This window comes from Scyliorhinus canicula, chromosome 5 (genome assembly GCF_902713615.1).
Source record: "Scyliorhinus canicula chromosome 5, sScyCan1.1, whole genome shotgun sequence".
NCBI classification, from domain to species: Eukaryota; Metazoa; Chordata; class Chondrichthyes; order Carcharhiniformes; family Scyliorhinidae; genus Scyliorhinus; species Scyliorhinus canicula.
Window position 1 is genome coordinate 223,042,781 of NC_052150.1, and position 20,811 is coordinate 223,063,591.

General features: G+C 46.7%; 1 protein-coding gene across 8 annotated transcripts in view; it reads right to left on the bottom strand.

Annotated features, from left to right (window-relative positions):
• Positions 1-20,811, bottom strand: part of arhgap39 (Rho GTPase activating protein 39) — a 632,129-nt gene that overhangs the window by 115,435 nt on the left and 495,883 nt on the right. For all 8 annotated transcript variants that reach the window (XM_038798609.1, XM_038798606.1, XM_038798607.1 and 5 more), the window contains one exon: positions 2,331-2,404. In XM_038798609.1, the coding sequence (XP_038654537.1) occupies positions 2,331-2,404 (74 nt within the window). The remainder of the gene's footprint in view (positions 1-2,330; positions 2,405-20,811) is intronic.

A 20,811-nucleotide genomic window follows, 5' to 3' on the forward strand; every position in this document is an offset into this window, starting at 1 on the left:
TTCCAATTTGCAGCCAGTTCATATTCAGGGTTTTTTGTTTAAACATTAAAAAAAGTCCCCCCCCCCCCCCCCCCCCCCCCCCCCCCCCCTAAACGTAAGATATAGGAGCAGGAGCAGATATCTGTCCCTTTGAGCCTGCACCACAATTGCCTTTTCACCAGCATGCCCTGGGGCTCAATCCCCTATTGTGCACTGAACTAGCAGCTCACAGCTGAGGTGATTGACCTATGCAACTATTAGTCCGAATCCTGGTGCAAAAAGTGACCGCTCCCACCCATTGGAAATTTTAACTGGGCCCATTGAAATGAAAATCGCTTATTGTCACAAGTAGGCTTCAAATGAAGTTACTGTGAAAAGCCCCTAGGGGAAGACCCCCATTGAGGGGGACAGGGATTTCCAAGGAGCAAAATCCAGTGATGTAGGAACAAGAGCAAGGCCTCACCTCCCAAACTCCCCTCACTATTCAACTGCATAATGGCTGAATATTAATTGCACTATCTGCCTGGATTCCATATCCTTTAATACCCTTTCTGAACAAAAATATCAATCCCATTGGTGAAATTTTCAATCGTCGTCTCCTAGCTTCAATAATAGGGAGAGTTTCCTCTGTGTGAAGAATCAGTTTTGGAGCTTGGCTTTCATTTGAAGATTAAACCCCCTTTGTTCTGGTCTCCTCCAGCAGGGAAATAGACTGTCTCTATCTAAACTATCAGCTCCTTCTTAATCATCTTAAACACCTCAATTAAATCTGTTTCTCTCCACAGATGCTGCCATTCCCTGCTGAGTATTTCTATCATTTTCTGTTTTTAATTTCAGATTTCAGCAACCGCAATTTTCCGCTTTTCAATTAAATTACCCCTTAATCTCGACACTCATGGGAATGCAAGCCGATATAACTTGTCCTCATTATTTTACCCTTATAACCCTAATGAGTTGTAGAATGAGCCTCTGACCGGTTTCCACTGGGTGGGTTAGATTAGAATCAGGGCTAATATGTGTGGCTGGGGACTGGTGAGGAAAGAAGCAGGCTTTTCCTCCACAGTCGCATTGTCCAACTTTATGTTATAATAAAAATCTTTATTATTGTCACAGTAGGCTTACATTAACACTGCAATGAAGTTACTATGAAAATCCCCTAGTCGCCACATTCCGGCGCCTGTTCAGGTACACAGAGGGCGAATTAAGAATGTCCAATTCACTTAACAAGCACGTCTTTTGGGACTTGTGGGAGGAAACCGGAGCACCCGGAGGAAACCCACACAGACATGGGGAGAACGTGCAGACTCAGCACAGACAGTGACCCAAGCGGGAATCGAACCTGGCACCCTGTATGCAGGAAGGCCACTTCAGTAAGATCCTGGTGTGCGTCCAGTGTTCCTGGAATGGCCCCACAGCAGAACACATTCAGGTGAAGACAATACATGTAAACTACAGTAACCCCAACGTGTTGCATCATGAGGTTCTGGGTATTGTATTCTTCATTTGCCTCAACCAAGCCACCCTGCTGCAATTTCTAATTTCACCTGAATCATCAGTCGCAGAGTAACTGTGCGAGTTTCTTGACTTTGTTGTCTAACTGCCATGCTGAATCATGTAGGTCTTCCAAACTTTCTCAAAGAGCATGGTTTAGCTCACTGAGCTAAATCGCTGGCTTTGAAAGCAGACCAAGCAGGCCAGCAGCACAGTTCGATTCCCGTACCATCCTCCCTGGACAGGCGCCGGAATGTGGCGACTAGGGGCTTTTCACAGTAACTTCATTGAAGCCTACTCGTGACAATAAGCGATTTTAATTTTTCATTTCAATTAACATACTAAGATCACTACAACACCAAAGCATTCCACTTTTGTAAATGTATCCCTATCAACATTAATATAGTCTCCTCAACAGTCCCTAGCCAGTGCCCGTGTGTTGCAGCTTCCACTGATGTGAAGCCAGTTGTCTGCGCTGTTAGGCTCAGTAAGTTTGTATCTATGTTATGTTCGTTGTTCATCCCCAGTCAGACCCCTTGTGTTACGATTGACAGTGAAGCTTTCTCACTTCTTACACTCAGCTGGGTTGAGTAAGTGAATCCTTTAGTCTAATTGTCATTGAACCAATCACTTTCCTATCCTGGTTATCAATCTTAGCTCAACAATCACAATGTTTCACCACAAGTGTGCTCATCTTCCCTCACCCTCATAACATCATTCCTCCCAAAACATTGGGAGCTTTGTCCATTGGCATTTGGGCTAGTAAAGGCCAGCACAAATGATCAAGCATGATTAGACAAATTCATATGAACACATCAGCACAATTTATATTGGGAGAAAAAAAAGAGAAACTTAGTTACCTTCTTCGCTCCAGTCAGAGCCGATTTCTGTAGCTTACGGTAGCAGTACTTAGCATACGTGCTAATAGCAACACCTATCAAAGAGGAACAGAGAACCATTAGACATGGGATGTATACCACGGGGTGTGGGTGTACTCGTGTACATTTTGTCTTTTTGCTAAAACATCACTGCTTTTCCGTGCAGCTGCTCCTGGATTTCGCCTTGAAAAGCAATTCTCAACATATTGATCTAGTCAAAAGGATGTCTCAATTCATCGTATTGAGTAAGAGTTACATTGAGGGTCTGACTATCTGTACATTGGCGAGGCATTAGCTGCTCTAGGGCTTTGGAGTCTCTCCTGGTTCACCTGGGCAGGACTCATCAAATGCTAGCATTTAGACAATTGTATGGGAAAGCTGGGTACAGAGGGATATAGGCCAAATGTGGGCAACTGGGTGGAGCTGAGTGGTTAAAAACTGGGCAGTGTGGACAAGTTGGGCCAAAGTGCCTGTTTTCATGCTGTAAACCTCTATGTTGGTTAGACACAAACTTTAGGTGAGTGGCATTAATCGAGGGAATCCTGGGTCCCTGTGTTATTGATTTGAGGAATCTGGATTTGAGTCATGTTCGCTAGAAGGGGCAGCACGGTGGCCTGGTGGTTAGCACAGCTGCCTCACGGCGCTGAGGTCCCAGGTTTGATCCCAGCTCTGGGTCACTGTCCCTGTGGAGTTTGCACATTCTCCCCGTGTTTGCGTGGGTTTCACCCCCACAACCCAAATATGTGCAGGTAGGTGGATTGGCCACACTAAATTGCCCTTAATTGGAAAAAATGAATTGGACACTCTAAAGTTTATTTTTAAAAATGTTAGCTAGGAGAAAGGATATCTTGTACATTCCCAAGTCCATATCCGCTGGTAAGCAATCTCTCTTTCCATTACAACCATTCTAATCTCCAGTGATATTACAGCCCATGTTCTTCTGAACTTTCATCTCCGAGCCCATCTAAGCTCTAAAATCCTACTGCCCACACTTCCTCCCCAAAGCTGTCCAGTTTTAGTATTATGTTGCCTCAGTCAAAAAGTTATGGTTGCGCCCCCCCCCCCCCGAACCACTACCACCAAGGACTTGATTGTCAGAATGCAGTCTGATCAGTTTGGCAGTGAGTGCTGGGTTATTAGGGCAGCTGTAAAATTCAGGTCTCTGGTGCAGAGATTGAAGATTGATTGATCTTACAGAGAAGCAGCAAATATTCCCCCTTGTGTCTAATCCAACATTCTCCCCCATAAACCCGAAGATGGTCATTTATTGAATTTACAAGATCTTATATTGTGAAAATAAAGCTGGCACATTGGTCAACAGATAGTGACAACATTACAAAATACTCAGTTGGTTGTGATTCACTTTGGGATGTCCTGAGGATATAAAAGGAGCTATTATCAATGCAAGTTATATCTTTTCCTGAATTAAAATCAATCACACTGTTTCCTGGAACGCCCAAAACTTTGTCCGAGATAGAGCATTGCTCCTTTCCCATCTTCCTACTTTTATCCATTCTGACAATGTCTATCCAGGAACGCTGAACTGGCCTGCTCCGAGACCTCAATAAATACTACTCTCAGGGGCATGACACTCTCCCATGGAGTATCAATTTGATTGTTCTCTCACTCCCTGTTGAGAATCCTCATGTCCTTCACTTGAGTTATCTTCACAGAGACACAGACCAACAACCCGTTCTGCCAACAGTCATGACTACCAGTAGAGAAAGCTTAGCCCTAATCGGCAGCTAACCCATTGCATTATCTTTCAACAAGTAATTGTAGCAAACAACCATAGAGCAGTTATCATCCAGTATAGTGACAGTGGCTGCACTTGCATTTCAAATAGCGAACATGGTTCCTGCAAATGCAACACATGATTTATTCTTGATGGTGCCAGTACAGCGATGCAAATATGGTATAGATCCTGTCTTGTTCAGACTGAATTAATGGCACTACTTGAAGCAGTCTGGGGATTTTTCCAATGTCCTCGTGAGTATCCTCTCTCAGCTAACATGTCTAGAATTAAGATGAACTATCATTGATTCTTGCAGTTATCTTGTTTGTTGCAATCAGCCTTCACTTAGGTACATAAACACAGTGACTAACACAAGTTTCGCTTTTTGTTTAATTTTTTATAAAGGAACAGGTGGCACAGTGCTGCCCCTTAGTGCCAGGGCCAGACCATTCAAGAGAGATGTTAGGAAGCACTTCTTCACTCAAAGGATGGTAGAGGTTTGGAACTCTCCCACAAATAGCAGTTGAAGCTGGAACCGTTGTTAGATTTAAATCATAGAATTTACAGTGCAGAAAGAGGCCATTAGGCCCATCGAGGTGCACCGGCCCTTGGAAAGAGAACCCTACTTAAGCCCAACCTATCCCGTAACCCAGAAACCCCACCAAACCTAAGCGTAATTTAGCGTGGACAACCCTACCGGAGCACCCGGAGGAAACCCATGCAGACATAGGGAGAACGTGCAGACTCCTCAGAGATGCAAACTCGGAATCGAACCTGGGACACTGAAGTTTGAAGAACTGTGCTAACCACTGTGCTACCCTTGGGCTGCCGTGCTGCGCCCTGAAATAATCTGAAATAGATTATTGTTAAGCAAAGATAATAATGGATATGGGCCAAGAGTTAGGCCACAGATCAGCCATGGTCTCACTAAATGACAGTATAGGCTCGAGGGGCTGAATGGCTGGTTCCTGTTCCTATGTTCCAGGGACCCGGGTTCGCTTCCGGCCTTGGGTGACTGTGGAGTTTGCACTTTCTCCCCGTGGCTCATTTTCATATCATCTACAAAATGTTTAACCTTCTCCCTACATTTAAGTCTAAATCATTGATTATACATCACAAACAGCAGGTGACCCATACTGAGAGGCCTGTGGAAACAGGCTTCCAGTCACACAAACACCAGCGACCATAAGTCTTTGTTTCCAGCCACTCAGAGGGGGGTGAACCTTTGGATCTCTCTACCCCACAGGGCTGTAGAAGCTCAATGATTAAGCATGCTCAAGACAAATCGATAGCTTCCTAGATATTAAAGACATCCAGGGATAATGGGATAAAGCAGGAAAATGGGGCTGGATCCTCCGTTGGCGGGATCCTCCGCTTTGCAGGCAGAGTACCCTTGCCCGCGGATTTCCTGACGGCGTGGGAGTGCCCACAATAGGAAACCCCATTGGCCGGCTGGTGGGACGGAGGATCCTGCTGCCGGCCCAGAAAATGGGTGTGGTGGGACGGAGAATCCCGCCCATAGTGTTCGAGGTAGAAGGTCAGCCAGGATAAAAACATAGAAACTAGGAGGTGTAGGCCACTCAACCTTTCAAACCTGCTCCATCATTCAACATGGTCATGACTGATTCTGCGCCATATCCCCCATTTCCTCCCCATACCCCTCAATGCCATTAAAATCTAAAACAATTATCTCTTTCTTGAATACATTCAGTGATTTGGCCTCCACAGCTTTTTGTGGTTTAGAGTTCCACAGGTTAACTACCCTTCGAGTGAAGACAAATTTCCTCATCTCAATTCTTTTTTTGAAAGATATTTTTATTGAAGGAATTTTCATATGTACAACAGAATCAGAAGAACAAGCAAACAATTCAATAAACTGCCCCCATTCCCCTGACACCAACCCCATCTCACATCCCACCTTCCCATTTTAACCCCCTTAGCATTCTTCCCCCCCCCCCCCCCCCCCCCACCCTTGCTGACCCTTCAAACTGTCTTAAAGAAATCAATAAACAGCTTCCACCTCTGGCTGAGCCCATCCACCGACCCCCTCATGGTGAACTTTTAAAAAATTAATTTAGAGTACCCAATTATATTTTTTCCAATGAAGGGGCAATTTAGCGTGGCCAATCCACCTAACTTACACATTTTAGGGTTATGGGGGTGAAACCCACGCAGACACGGGGGGAATGTGCAAACTCCACACGGACAGTGTCCCAGGGGCGGGATTCGAACTGGGTCCTCAGTGCCGTAGGTTAGTGCTAACCACTACGCAACATGTTGCCCTCCCTCAAGGCGAACTTGACCTTCTCCAGCCTGAGGAATTCTACCGGGTCACTCACCCACATTCCCGCTTTCAGCGGCTCCGAATCCCGCCACTCTAGCAAAATCCTTCCTTGGATTATCAGAGAGGCAAAGGCCAAAACATCGGCCTCTCTCACGCCCTGGACTCCTGGGTCTTCCGACACCCTTAATATCGCCACCTCTGGACTCGGGATCGCCTCTACACCCAGAGCTCAGACATCACGTCCGAGAATCCTTGCCAGAACCCCCTCAACTTGGACATTCCCAGAACATGTGGATGTGATGCGCAGGCCCCCTCCGCGTACTGCCCACACCTATCCCCTACCCCCTCACAGAACCTACTCATCTTCCCCACCATCATATAAGCCCTATGTACCACTAAACTGAATGAGGTTTAGCCTCGCACATGATAACGGTGCGTTCACCATCCGCAAAGTCACTGCCCATGTCTCAGCTCCCACCTCATCCCCCAGCTCCACCTCCCATTTACGCTTCATGTTCTAAACCGGGGCTCCCTCCCATTCCATCAACTACTTATAGACACCTGACACCTTTCCCTCCCGTATTTCCTCCTTCAATAGCACCTTATCCTGCAATTCCAGTGGTGGCAGCCCAGGAAAGGATGGCATCCAAACCTGTCCCAAAGTCCCAAACCTGCAGGTACCTAAAGCCATTTCCCCTGGACGACTCATACTCTTTGTCCAGGTCTGCCAACTTTGCAAATCTTCCCCCTATAAACAGACCTCCAAGGCGCTCAATCCCTGCCTGCCGCCACCTCCGAAACCTCACATCCAACCCCGCTGGTGCAAACCGATGGTTTTTGCAAATTGGCACCTACACTGAGGTGACCTCCAGCCCCCGATGCTGCTGCCACTTCCCCCAAACCCTTAGGGCCACAACCACTACTGCGCCCAACTCCACGTCACCTGGATACCCAAATATCTAAAATGCCCCCCTGCCCCCCACCCTAAATGATAACTCCCCTAGTCTCCTGTCCTCTAGTCTCAATCAGGAACACCTTGTTTTTTTCCAATATTCAATTTGTATCCCGAGAACCGGCCAAAGTCCCTCAGGGTCTCCATGATGCCTCCGATGCTACGCACCAGGTCCAAAATATACAGTAGCAGGTCATCTGCATACAATGAGACCCTGTGCCCACTCAATCCTACATCAGTCCCTTGACGTCCGAAGCGCCATTGCCAGCGACTCCAACGCCAAGCTGAAGAGCAACGGAGAGCGCGGGCACCCTGCCTCGTCCCATGATGCAGCCCGAAGTACCGTGAACTCACTCGGGTCGTCTGCATACTTGCAGCTGACACCTTATACAGCAGACGGACCCCATCCAGAGACCCCTGCCCGAACCTTCGAATACCCCATTCACGGCCTACGGGTTCATCACCATCTTGCCCTTTTCATCCCTGACTCTGTCGATCTCATTCTCCCCTCTTGCATTCTCAACTGGTGGGCCAACATCCTACTCGCCGTCTCCCCATACTCATATACTGCCCCTCTGGCCCTCCGTAACTGCCCCACTGCCTTCCCCTTAGAAACGAGCCCAAACTCCATCTGGAGTCTCTGCCTCCTTCAACAGCCCTGCCTCGGAGCCTCCAAGTATCTCCTATCCACCCTCAAAATCTCATCCACCAATTTAGCCCTGTCCTCCCGCTCCATCTTCTCCCTAAATGCCCGGATTGATATAAACTCCCTAAACTACAGCGCAGGATTGGCATAGCCCCACCTTCTCCTCAATTTGGGCATCTAATCCCGTCCAGAAGTAGCTGTGTGCCAACTCCTTCATCCTCACCACACCAGAATGTCCTTCATGTAGCTGTTCAAGGATTCTGTTTCATACACACGGTGGAATAATCACTTGAATACCCCACAGCCGAACTCCTCACAACTACACCCATTAAGACATCAAGCCTTTTAGATTTAGTTGAATGGCAGAGAATGCTCGAGGGGCTGAATGGCCTCCTCCTGCTCATATTTCCTATTTTCTGATTTCATCCAAAGCTGGTTCATCTACCAAAAACATTTAACCGTAACCTGTTAAAACCTTTAATATTTTCTCCCTCAGTATGTTTACCTCATCCAATATTTTACACTCTTTGGCTACAAGGGAAGGTAAGCAACTGTAAATTGTGTGGTGGCTAATTCCCCATGGTCTTTCTACAATGCACAAATCGGGAGTGTGACATGTTATAGACAGGATGGGGGTTAATTTAAACAGTGCCAATTTCTCCTCTCACTACCCATCAGTAAGCAGAAAGGTTTTTATTTGCTTCCCCCGTTATAAGCAGTGGCGTCTTTCCAAACCCCTTCAGTTTTGATGTGATCCAATTTTCTATCAATAACCTCACAGCAAACCCGAGATGGGATGAACTTTGAGGGTTAGTTTTTTTTGTACACACTCAAAACGCTGGAGGTAGGTTGCTATGTGGTCCCTGTGCATCCCGACAGTAAAAGAATGATAGAGAAAGATTAACAGGGCAAAGATGACGAAGAAAATAATTAGTGTGCCACGTGAGTTCAGAGTCCAGAATCAAAATCCAATAAGGTATCTCTTCATAGAGACCAGCAGGCTGAAAACAAATTCACTTTTCCATTGCAGTTGACTTCCTTGATGAGATAGGCATGCAGAGATGAATCGGTCTTGTAGACGATAGTACATAAGTTCCATATAAACAGTGTAAATGAAGCCAGCTATTCGACCTGGACAGAGCCCTTTTGCTGTGCTGTTGCTTGGGGATTGTAAAAACGGCAGTGAGCTTTGCAGAACAGGACAACATAATAATAATAATCTTTATTACTGTCACAAGTAGGTTTACATTTACACTGCAATGAAGTTACTGTGAAAAGCCCCTAGTCGCCACATTCCGGCACCTGTTCGGGTACACTGAGGGAGAATTCAGAATGTCCAATTCACCTAAAAAGCACGTCTTTTGGGACTTGTGGGAGGAAACCTGAGCACCCGGAGAAAACCCACACAGACACGGGGAGAACGTACAGAATCCTCAGGTCCCACGAGGATCATGTCAAATGACTGCCACCTCTTCACAGTGTCTTTGGCAAAGAGGGTTCATCCCTGTCTGGGTTTCCGAGATAGTTAAATGTTCCAACCATTAAAGCTTGAAAGGAAGGTTGCGGGTCCTTTGTCCTAGCAGATGAATAGGCTCTGGTTGACCAGGTGTGCCTTATGGAATGCAGATGGCGTTTGTATCGTACTCGTCGAATTTGGTCTGTACAGCCCATGGGAGTGGCCAGTATCTCTTTGGAGATAAGAAGTTACCAGTTTCTGTGGTACTGCCCCTTTTGTTCAGAGTCACAGCTTTAGCCATTTAAAAATTTTACAAATTAGCCATGCGGAAATCTATATATATATATATATATATATAAAATATATTACAAACATAATTAGTGCCCTGACATATGGAATACTCTTCACTTGACTGGATATCACTAAGAAGTTAAGAAACTTGACATCATCCAGGATGAAGCAGGCCATTATTATTTGATCCGCACCCTAACCACCACGATAAACATTAATCCCTCCACCATTGATGTAAAGTGGCTGCACAAGAGTTCATCAAGATTTCTTCAATCTACCAGCTAGAGGGGTTTAAGGAACAACATCACCTCCAATTTCCCTCCAAGTCACACACACCTTCCTAACTTGGAAATAGATCAATATTCTTTCACTGTCAGTGGGTCAAATTCCTGGATCTCTCTGCTGAACAGTACAGTACTGTAAGCGTATCTTCATCACATGGAATGCAGCATTTCTAGAAAGTGGCTCATCACCACTGTCAAGGATACTCGGTGAGTCTAATGGGCAATTAAATGCAAATTCAGCAAGAAATAGTGAGATTAAGGGCGAGATGCATTTGTGTGAAACGAATGGTGGAATACTGCAGGTTCAGGAGATTCACAACATGCCCCTCAAACCTCCGAATTTCTGGCTGATTTGCAGCATGCACATCTATTTCCTAATTCAATTTTTTATTTCTTGCGGGATGACATAGATTTCATAGAATTTACAGTGCAGGAGGCCATTCGGCCCATCAAGTCTGCACTGGCTCTTGGAAAGAACACCCTACCCAAGCCCACACCTCCACCCCATGCCCATAAACTAGTAACTCCACCCAACACTAAGGGCAATTTTGGACACTAAGGGCAATTTATCATGGCCAATCCACCTAACCTGCACATCTTTGGACTGTGGGAGGAAACCGGAGCACCCGGAGGAAACCCACGCAGTCACGGGGAGAACATGCAGACTATGCACAGACAGTGACCCAAGCCGGGAATCAAACCTGGGACCCTGGTGTTGTGAAGCACCTGTGCTGACCACTGTGCTACCGTGCTGCCCATGACATGAAGTGCGAACATATTTCAATCGCATGCAGCATGAGTGAGCAGCACATTCAAAGTGTCTAAGGACAGACACAATCTGATCTGTAGACTGTGATTTCAACATCTTCCACCTCTATCTCTTCCTTGGGTTTTGCCTATTATTGCTTTAGCTTCCAGGTTTAACTTATTTAATGCAAAGATCATCTCAATCTCCTGCTTTGCTTTCCAGCAGGGAATTCCATGGGTAGAGTCTGGACCTCAGGTGAGAGGCTGGGGCAGTATGATACTTTTTCTCCGTCCAGATTATCTTCGTCTTCCTTCTGACTTGATTAAAATGCTTCGGTATCATCTGTTGATTCTCATTTCTGAAAAATGTTTTCCATTTTCTCTGTAGATATTAAGTGGCCAATTCTCTGGTTCTGTTTTTGTTGCAGTTTTATAGTATCTGGCATTCTAATTTATATATCGTGAAGGTCAGAGAGTTTTCCAAAAATGTTTCACTATAATGCATAAATGTCGAATTGGAAACAGTTCTGTCAAGTATGATTCAAACATTTACCCGGTTCAAGGACCAATGTTTGCAATTTTTGCATTCTTGGTCATAGCCCACTGGCAGTAAATGGGGGCTTGGCAATGCTCACATCAGTGGCTCTCTATTTCCTACTGCCAGACATGATTCACTTGGCAGCGCTCGAGAGGGCCTCTGAACGTTGGAGGTTCAAATCTCACTCCAGGGATTTAAACATTTAATCCAGGCTGACTATTCAGTGCAGCATTGAAGGAGAGTGTTGGACAGCTGGAGGTGACAGCTGCAGGTGAGATGTTAAGCCTGAGGCCCTGTGAGGATGTGAATGATCCCATAGCATTATTTTGAAGAGAAGGGGACTCTAGTCAAACGTTATCACTCAAGCAACATAGAAACATTGAAAATAGAAGCAGGAGGAGGCCATTCGGCCCTTCGAGCCCGTTCCACCATTCATTATGATCATGGCTGATCACCAAGTTCAATACCCTGATCCCACCTTCTCCTCATATCCTTTGATCACTTTAGCCCCGAGAGCTATATCTAATTCCTTCTTGAAATTACACAACTTTTTTGCCTCAATTACTTTCTGTGGTAGCGAATTCCACAGAGTCACCACTTTCTGGGTGAAGAAATTTCTCCTCACCTCAGTCCTAAAGGGTAACCCCTTACCCTCAAACTATGACCCCTAGTTCTGGACTCCCCCACCATCGGGAACATTCTTTCTGAATCCACCCTGTCTAATCCTGTTAGAATTTCGTAAGTTTCTATGAGATCCCCTCTCACTCTTCTAAACTCCAATGAATATAATCCCGGCCAACTTAATCTCTCCTCATATGACAGTGCCGCCATCCCAGGAATCAGCCTGGTAAACCTTCGCTGCTCTCCCTCCATAGCAAGAACATCCTTCCTCAGATAAGGACACCAAACCTGCCCACAATACTCCAGGTGTGGACTCACCAATGCCCTATACAATTGCAGTAAAACATCTCTATTCCTGTACTCAAATCCGCTCGCTATGAAGGCCAACATACCATTTGTCTTCACTGCCTGTTGTACCTGCCGCTTACTATCAGCGACTGATGCACGAGGACACCAAGGTCTCGCTGAGTATCCACCTCTTTTTCACAAATTCAAATAATAATCTGCCTTCCTATTTTTGCGACTGAAGTGGATGAATAAACAGTTTGTTGGCTGCGGGAGCGCCCTGTGCACACATTGGCTGCCATGTCTCCTGTTACAACAATGATTACAGGTCAAAAGGTACCTAATTGATCGTAAAGCAGTTTAGGATGTCTGGAGGTCATGGAAAAGGTCTACAAAAGCATACAACCTTCTATTTCTGCTTCCTACCTGGTATGATACAAGGCCTCTGCTTAAACTAGAGACAGAAAAAGATGCATTAGCACAGTTTGAAGAATCTTTCAGTGGGCATTAAGACAGACAAGCAAAGTCTTATTTTCCTCCACTGAAAACATCAACTCTGGGCTGGGAGCATGGTTCTAGGGTGTTGCTTATCCTCCATGTCCTCAACCTTTACCATTCTTTAACTCTGCATTTTATGGTGAAAGGCAACAAAATCTATATTTATGGTGTGGAAATCAGACGGCCCTAGTGCCCTCATTGGAGGTCCAATCGTTGCCAGGAGGCAGTGCTGCATATTTATTAGTAGCAGGAACCCATGCCGATTCTTTTCCTCTTTTAAACTGGGGAGCAAAAGGAGATAAAGAGAAAACCTTTAAACGCAACAAGTTATTACAATCTGGTTTAGTACAGTGAGCTAAACAGCCGGCTTGTAAAGCAGAACAAGGCCAGCAGCACGGGTTCAATTCCCGTACCGGCCAGCCTGAACAGGTACTGGAATGTGGCAACTAGGGGCTATTCACAGTAACTTCATTTGAAGCCCACTTGTGACAAACGATTATCATTTCATTCATTCGAAAGGTACTGCCTGAAAGGGCGGTGGAAGCAGATTCAATAGTAATTTTCAAAAGGATAAATACTTGGAAGAGAAATAATTTGCAGGTTGTGGTGAATGAGATTCACACGGTATTATAAGTTACCAATGTCACACTGTTCCCAGGAGATATGTACTGATATTGTAAGTGCAGTTGCACTACCTGACCACCAGGGGGAGTAGCTCTGGGAGTACTCGAGAGTTTGTACTGGGCTCCCCCCTTGGCACTGCCCAGAACTCCTCCCCCTGGAGCTGCTGTATAAAGATCCGTGCCACAGAGTCAGCCAGCCAGTTCACCGAACGTTCAACGGCTAACAGGCTGGCTCTGTTGTAAGTATATTAAAACCGCTATTCTAATCCAACAAGCACATGTCCGTAGAATTGATGGTTCCATCAATTTAATATACTTACGAAACAGTCGAAGCAAATCATCGAAGCAGCCCTCAAGCCCGGACGCCTAGAACTCGACCCGCAGGATGCAGAGGCCACTGGCTGAGATGTTTTAAGGCCTACCTGGCAGAAGCCAGCACCGCTGGAACAACGGAGGAACAAAAACTCAGCCTACTGCACGCGAGGGTAAGCCACAGAATCTCCACAAAGCTAAATCCGGCCAGTTCTTACACCGCAGCGCTGGCGATATTGGATAAAATGTACGTTAGGCCCATTAACGAGGTTTATGCATGCCACGCGTTTATGACTCGCCGTCAGCGGCCTACAGAAACGCTTGCCGAATTTATACGGGAACTGAACAATCTTTCTAATGACTGGAATTATCAAGCTGTTACCGCGGCTGAACATAGGGAGCTTGCTGTGCGGGACGTTTTTGTAGCGGGCCTTATATCGAACTATGTGCGCCAAAGACTGCTAGAAAAGGGGGCCCAGGACTTAGATACTACTGTGGAGGCTGCTACCACTATGGAAGTCTCCTTCCACAGCCTCACGTCGTTTCCCGCGGACCCCGCAACCTCATCGTGGGCCCCCGACCAACAATCCCCCCAGGCCTGTGCCGCACGGCCCCCCAGCTACCGCGCTGCCAAAGCCAGTTACTCTGCTGCCCCAGCCAGCTACTCAGCTGCTCCAGCCAGCTATTCAGCTGCCCCAGCCTGCCATTTCTGTCGCCAAAGCCAGCACCCGTGGCAGCACTGCCCAGCCCGATCCGCGACCTGCAGCAGCTGTGGGAAGAAAGGCCACTATGCCAGAGTGTGCCTCGCGAAAAGGGCCCCAGTTTCTAACTCCCCAGTAGAGAGAACAAATCGCTCCCAACACCAGCGGGCCCACGGGGCCCGAAACGCTGCGGCCTACGCCCCGACTCCGCACAAACAGACTGGCCATCCTCTGCTACGTCGTGGAGAACGGAGTCCTGGGTCCAGACCCGGACCACATGCGCCCCCTCTTAGAACTCCCCCTCCCTCATTGCCCCAAGGCCCTCAAACGGTGCTTGGGGTTCTTTTAATACTACGCCCAGTGGGTCCCTCAATATGCGGAGAAAGCCCGCCCACTCTTTAAGGCCACACGATTTCCCCTGTCAGCTGAGGCGCGCCAGGCCTTCAGCTGCATCAAGGAGGACATCGCCAAAGCAGCCATGCGGGCGGTGGATGAATCCACCCCCTTTCAGGTTGAGAGCGACGCCTCAGAGTTAGCTCTAGCAGCCACTTTAAATCAGGCAGGGAGGCCCGTTGCATTTTTCTCCCGTACCCTATCCGCTTCAGAACTCCCGACACTCCTCTGTCGAGAAGGAAGCACAAGCCATCGTGGAGGCTGTTCGTCACTGGAGGCACTACCTCGCAGGTAGGAGATTCACCCTCATCACTGACCAACGATCGGTTGCCTTTATGTTTGACAACTCACAAAGGGGCAAAATAAAAAACGATAAAATCCTTCGGTGGAGGATCGAACTCTCCACCTATAATTACGATATTAAATATCGACCGGGGAAGCTCAACGAGCCCTCAGATGCCCTATCCCGCGGGACATGCGCCAGCGCGCAGATCAGCCGCCTGAAAGCCATCCACGTTGACCTCTGCCATCCAGGGGTCACCCGGCTCGCCCACTACATCAGAGCCCGAAACCTGCCTTTCTCCAACGAGGAGGTAAAAGCGGTCACCAGGGACTGCCAGATCTGTGCAGAGTGCAAACCGCACTTCTATAGACCAGACAGGGCCCACCTGGTCAAGGCTTCTAGGCCCTTTGAACGCCTTGCGATCGATTTCAAAGGGCCACTCCCCTCCACTAACAAGAACATTTATTTCCTCAACATCATCGACGAGTTCTCCCGATTCCCTTTTGCCATCCCATGCCCCGATATGACCTCCCACACAGTCATTAGGGCCCTGCATAGTGTCTTCACCCTGTTCGGTTTCCTCAGCTACGTGCACAGCGAGCGGGGTTCGCCCTTTATGAGCGACGAGCTGCTTCAGTACCTGCTCGACAAGGACATCGCCTCGAGCAGGACTACCAGCTACAACCCCAGGGGGAACGGGCAGGTGGAGAGGGAGACCGTCCTACTGACCCTCTGGTCTAGAAAACTCCAAGTCTCCCAATGGCAAGAAGTCCTCCCAGAATTGATGGTTCCATCACAGGTGCTGTGGGGAAAGTGCAAGGTAGTGGGTGGATAGCTTTTTCAAAGAGCCAGTATTGGGTCAAATGATCTTCCTCTGCAATGTGAGATTTCATAAAGCCTATTTTCAGCAGCACCTTCACTGAAATTTGTTAATCCAGTATCTAACCCAGGGCTGAGCATTGAATCTTCTATTCTATGTGTGGCCTTTGTCATCTGAGCCATGTGTTAATACAGAAAATTTGGCCGCAATGTTCTGGGTTAAAGACCATTGAATAAAAAGCACCGAGTGACATTTACTGGACTCTTCTGGAATGTGCAGGTGAGAAGTGGATGAAGCTTGTTCTGTGGCTCCTACTTGCCAGTCGAGCATTGTTCAAGATCCACCTGAATGCTCACTTGGTGAGATCAGGGAAATTTGTTTGCCTTTGGAGATTCCCTGTCGCATGAATTAGTACCTTCCGATGAGAAACCTCGTGATGCGAGGTGTGAAGAGGTTTTTCCTCCAACCTGTACTGTGCTACGTCACTCCTGAGCTGCACCAAGTTGTTTAAATTCCAGTACCCAGTGAAGAAAACACCCTTATTTAAAGAGTCAGTACGTGCGAATCTGTGTGTGTTCCTCAAAATGTTAAGGGATGCTTTCATTGTCCCAGTCATGATAGCCATGGCACTTTGTGAATTGTTCATTCAGAGAGCCAGTGCTGATATGATGGGCCAAATGGCCTCCTTCTGCACTATAACAATTCTATGGTTCTGAGTATGTATAACATTAGGGCAGCATGGTAGCATTGTGGATAGTACAATTGCTTCACAGCTCCAGGGTCCCAGGTTCGATTCCAGCTTGGGTCACTGTCTGTGCGGAATCTGCACATCCTCCCCGTGTGCGCGTGGGTTTTCTCCGGGTGCTCCGGTTTCCTCCCACAGTCCAAAGATGTGCAGGTTAGGTGGATTGGCCATGATAAATTGCCCTTAGTGTCCAAAATTGCCCTTAGTGTTGGGTGGGGTTACTGGGTTATGGGGATAGGGTGGAGGTGATGACCTCGGGTAGGGTGCTCTTTCCAAGAGCCGGTGCAGACTCGATGGGCCGAGTGGCCTCCTTCTGCACTGTAAATTCCATGATAGACACTCTGCCGTACTGTCACATCACATGGAAAATGATAGTTTAGGCATGTACAATACAGCCAGTGCAATCCTTATCAGAGATTCTGAATACATTCTGCAAATAACAATGTAATTTTTACAAATCACTTGTCAGAACCGATCTTCATTACACTCCTGCAGTGATTAAAAAACACCAAGCAGCCCAGTCGCCATTATCTTTCTTCATCAGACTGATATTAGCATAACAAGATCCCATTAGTATCCCAGGGACAAACGACCACTAGCTTTTGGATACTTGGCTTAAACGCTGACACACACAGTGCAAGATGAATGTCTTGATAATTTATTCAACATTAATGGCTGAGGGGGTTTTAGATCTTGATTATCAACTTTCCCAGAACACAGCTTTCCTCCAAAAAGGTCAAAGACAAGCCGCATGTGTAGCATTGAATGTAACAATAAACTAGTGTCCGATTGCAATGTCTGAATACCTTGCTTGTATGTGATCCCAGGCCGTCAGCAATGCGTTTAATTCTTAACTGCTCTCCAAAATAGCCTAGCAGGCCACTCAGTTCTGGAGAATTAGGGATGGGAGTCATTGTCAGCGACACCCACATCACCTGGATGTATTTTTTATTAATCTGCATGGTCACAGAAAGAAACAGACTTTGGAAAATCTTTGAAAGTGCACAAATCCAATTCTCCTGCTTTATTCCATTCCCTGCAGAATACACCTTTCATTGTCTCCTGTCTCCTTTGGGTGCCAGGCTAAGGGGTTGGGCACAAAGTAAAATGTCCCAGGGTGCTTTATAGGAATTAATCAGATGAATACTGGCACCAAGCCAAAGGAGGAATTATTAGGCCAGGTGGTCAAAAGCTCAGCCCAAAGTAGGCTTTAAGGAGCCTCTTTGAGGAGAAGAAGAGGTGTGGTCCGTGCTTACCGTTGCTCTTTTGGTGACGGTTATCACTAATCATCAATTCACCGCCCAGCGCATTTCCGGATTCATATTACCAAGGTACACTGCAACAGGTAAGTCACCTAATCTCTCAAAGATTCTCTATCATACAAGATACAAATCAGGAATGTGACAGGATATATCACTCACGATGACGGGGGTCATATGCTGCCCTTGTACTTCTCGGTGGTGAGGGTGACGGGTTTGGGACCCACAGCCTATGGTTCCAAGTCAGTCCCGTTTTCAGCATCGAACATAGAACACTACAGCGCAGTATGGGCCCTTCGGCCCTCGATGTTGCGCCGACCTGTGAAACCATCTGAAGCCTATCTGACCTACACTATTCCATTTTCATCCATATGTCTATCCAGTGACCACTTAAATGCCCTTAAAGTTGGCGAGTCTACTACTGTTGCAGGCAGGGCGTTCCACACCCCTACTACTCTGAGTAAAGAAACTGCCTCTGACATCTGTCCTATATCTACCACCCCTCAATTTAAAGCTATGTCCCCTCGTGTTGGTCATCATCATCCGAGGAAAGAGACTCTCACTGTCCACCCTATCTAACCCTCTGACTATCTTATATGTCTCTATTAAGTCACCTCTCAGCCTTCTCCTCTCTAACGAAAACAACCTCAAGTCCCTGAGCCTTTCCTCGTAAGACCTTCTCTCCATACCAGGCAACATCCTAGTAAATATCCTCTGAACCCTTTCCAAAGCTTCCACATCCTTCCTATAATGTGGTGACCAGAACTGCACGCAGTACTCCAGGAGCGGCCGCACCAGAGTTATGTACAGCTGCAGCATGACCTTGTGGCTCCGAAACTCAATCCCCCTACTGATAAAGGCTAGCACACCATGTGCCTTCTTAACAGCCCTATTAACCTGGATGGCAACTTTCAGGGATTTATGTACCTGGATGCCGAGATCTCTCTGTTCATCTACACTACCAAGAATCTTGCCATTAGCCCAGTACTCTGCATTCCTGTTACTCCTTCCAAAGTGAACCACCTCACACTTTTCCGCATTAAACTCCATCTGCCACCTCTCAGCCCAGCTCTGCAGCTTATCTATGTCCCTCTGTATCCTATAACATCCTTCAGCACTATCCACAACTCCACCGACCTTCGTGTCATCTGCAAATTTACTAACCCATCCTTCTACACCCTCTTCCAGGTCATTTATAAAAATGACAAACAGCAGTGGCCCCAAAACAGATCCTTGCGGTACACCACTAGTAACTGAACTCCAGGATGAACATTTGCCATCAACCACCACCCTCTGTCTTCTTTCAGCTAGCCAATTACTGATCCAAACTGCTAAATCACCTTCAATCCCATACTTCCTTATTTTCTGCAATAGCCTACCGTGGGGAACCTTATCAAACGCCTTACTGAAATCCATATACACCACATCAACCACTTTACCCTCATCCACCTGTTTGGTCACCTTCTCAAAAAACTCAATAAGGTTTGTGAGGCATGACCTACCCTTCACAAAACCGTGTTGACTATCGCTAATCAACTTGTTCTTTTCAAGATGATTATAAACCCTATCTCTTATAACCTTTTCCAACATTTTACCCACAACCGAAGTAAGGCTCACAGGTCTATAATTACCAGGGTTGTCTCTACTCCCCTTCTTGAACAAGGGGACAACATTTGCTATCCTCCAGTCTTCCGGCACTATTCCTGTCGACAAAGACGATATAAAGATCAAGGACAAAGGCTCTGCAATCTCCTCCCTGGCTTCCCAGAGAATCCTAGGATAAATCCCATCTGGCCCAGGGGACTTATCTATTTTTACACTTTCCAAAATTGCTAAGACCTCCTCCTTGTGAACCTCAATTCCATCCAGCCTGGTCGACTGAACCTGAGTATTCTCCTCGACAACATTGTCTTTCTCCAGTGTAAACACTGACGAAAAATATCCATTTAACGCTTCCCCTATCTCCTCTGATTCCACACACAACTTTCCACTACTATCCTTGATTGGCCCTAATCTTACTCTAGCCATTCTTTTGTTCCTGATATACCTATAGAAAGCCTTAGGGTTTTCCTTGATCCTATCCACCAATGACTTTTCGTGTCCTCTCCTCGCTCTTCTTAACTCTCCCTTTAGGTCCTTCCTGGCTAACTTATAACTCTCAAGTGCCCTAACTGAGCCTTCATGTCTCATCCTAACATAAGCCTTCTTCTTCCTCTTGACAAGTGCTTCAACTTCCTTAGTAAACCACGGTTCTCTTGCTCGACAACTTCCTCCCTGCCTGACAGGTACATACTTATCAAGGACACGCAGTAGCTGTTGCTTGAAAAAGCTCCACATTTCGATTGTACCCATCCCCTGCAGTTTCCTTCCCCATCCTATACATCCTAAATCTTGCCGAATAGCATCATAATTGCCTTTCCCCCAGCTATAATTCTTGCCTTGCGGTATATACCTATCCCTGCCCATTGCTAAAGTAAACATAACCGAATTGTGATCACTATCACCAAAGTGCTCACCTACATCTAAATCGAACACCTGGCCGGGTTCATTACCCAGTACCAAATCCAATGTGGCCTCGCCCCTTGTTGGCCTGTCTACATACTGTGTCAGAAAACCCTCCTGCACACACTGTACAAAAACTGACCCATCTATAGTACTCGAACTATAGTATTTCCAGTCAATATTTGGAAAGTTAAAGTCCCCCATAACAACTACCCTGTTACTCTCGCTCCTGTCGAGAATCATCTTTGCAATCCTTTCCTCTACATCTCTGGAACTATTCGGAGGTCTATAGACAACTCCCAACAGGGTGACCTCCCCTCTCCTGTTCCTAACCTCGGCCCATACTACCTCAGTAGACGAGTCCTCAAACGTTGAGATGATCATATTTGGATATGGTCACCTTGCTTCATCACCCTCTATTCTTCCTTTCAAACCTGGCTGAAGGTCTCCAATCTTTTCCATGCCTAAGGCCAATCTTTCTAAGGTCA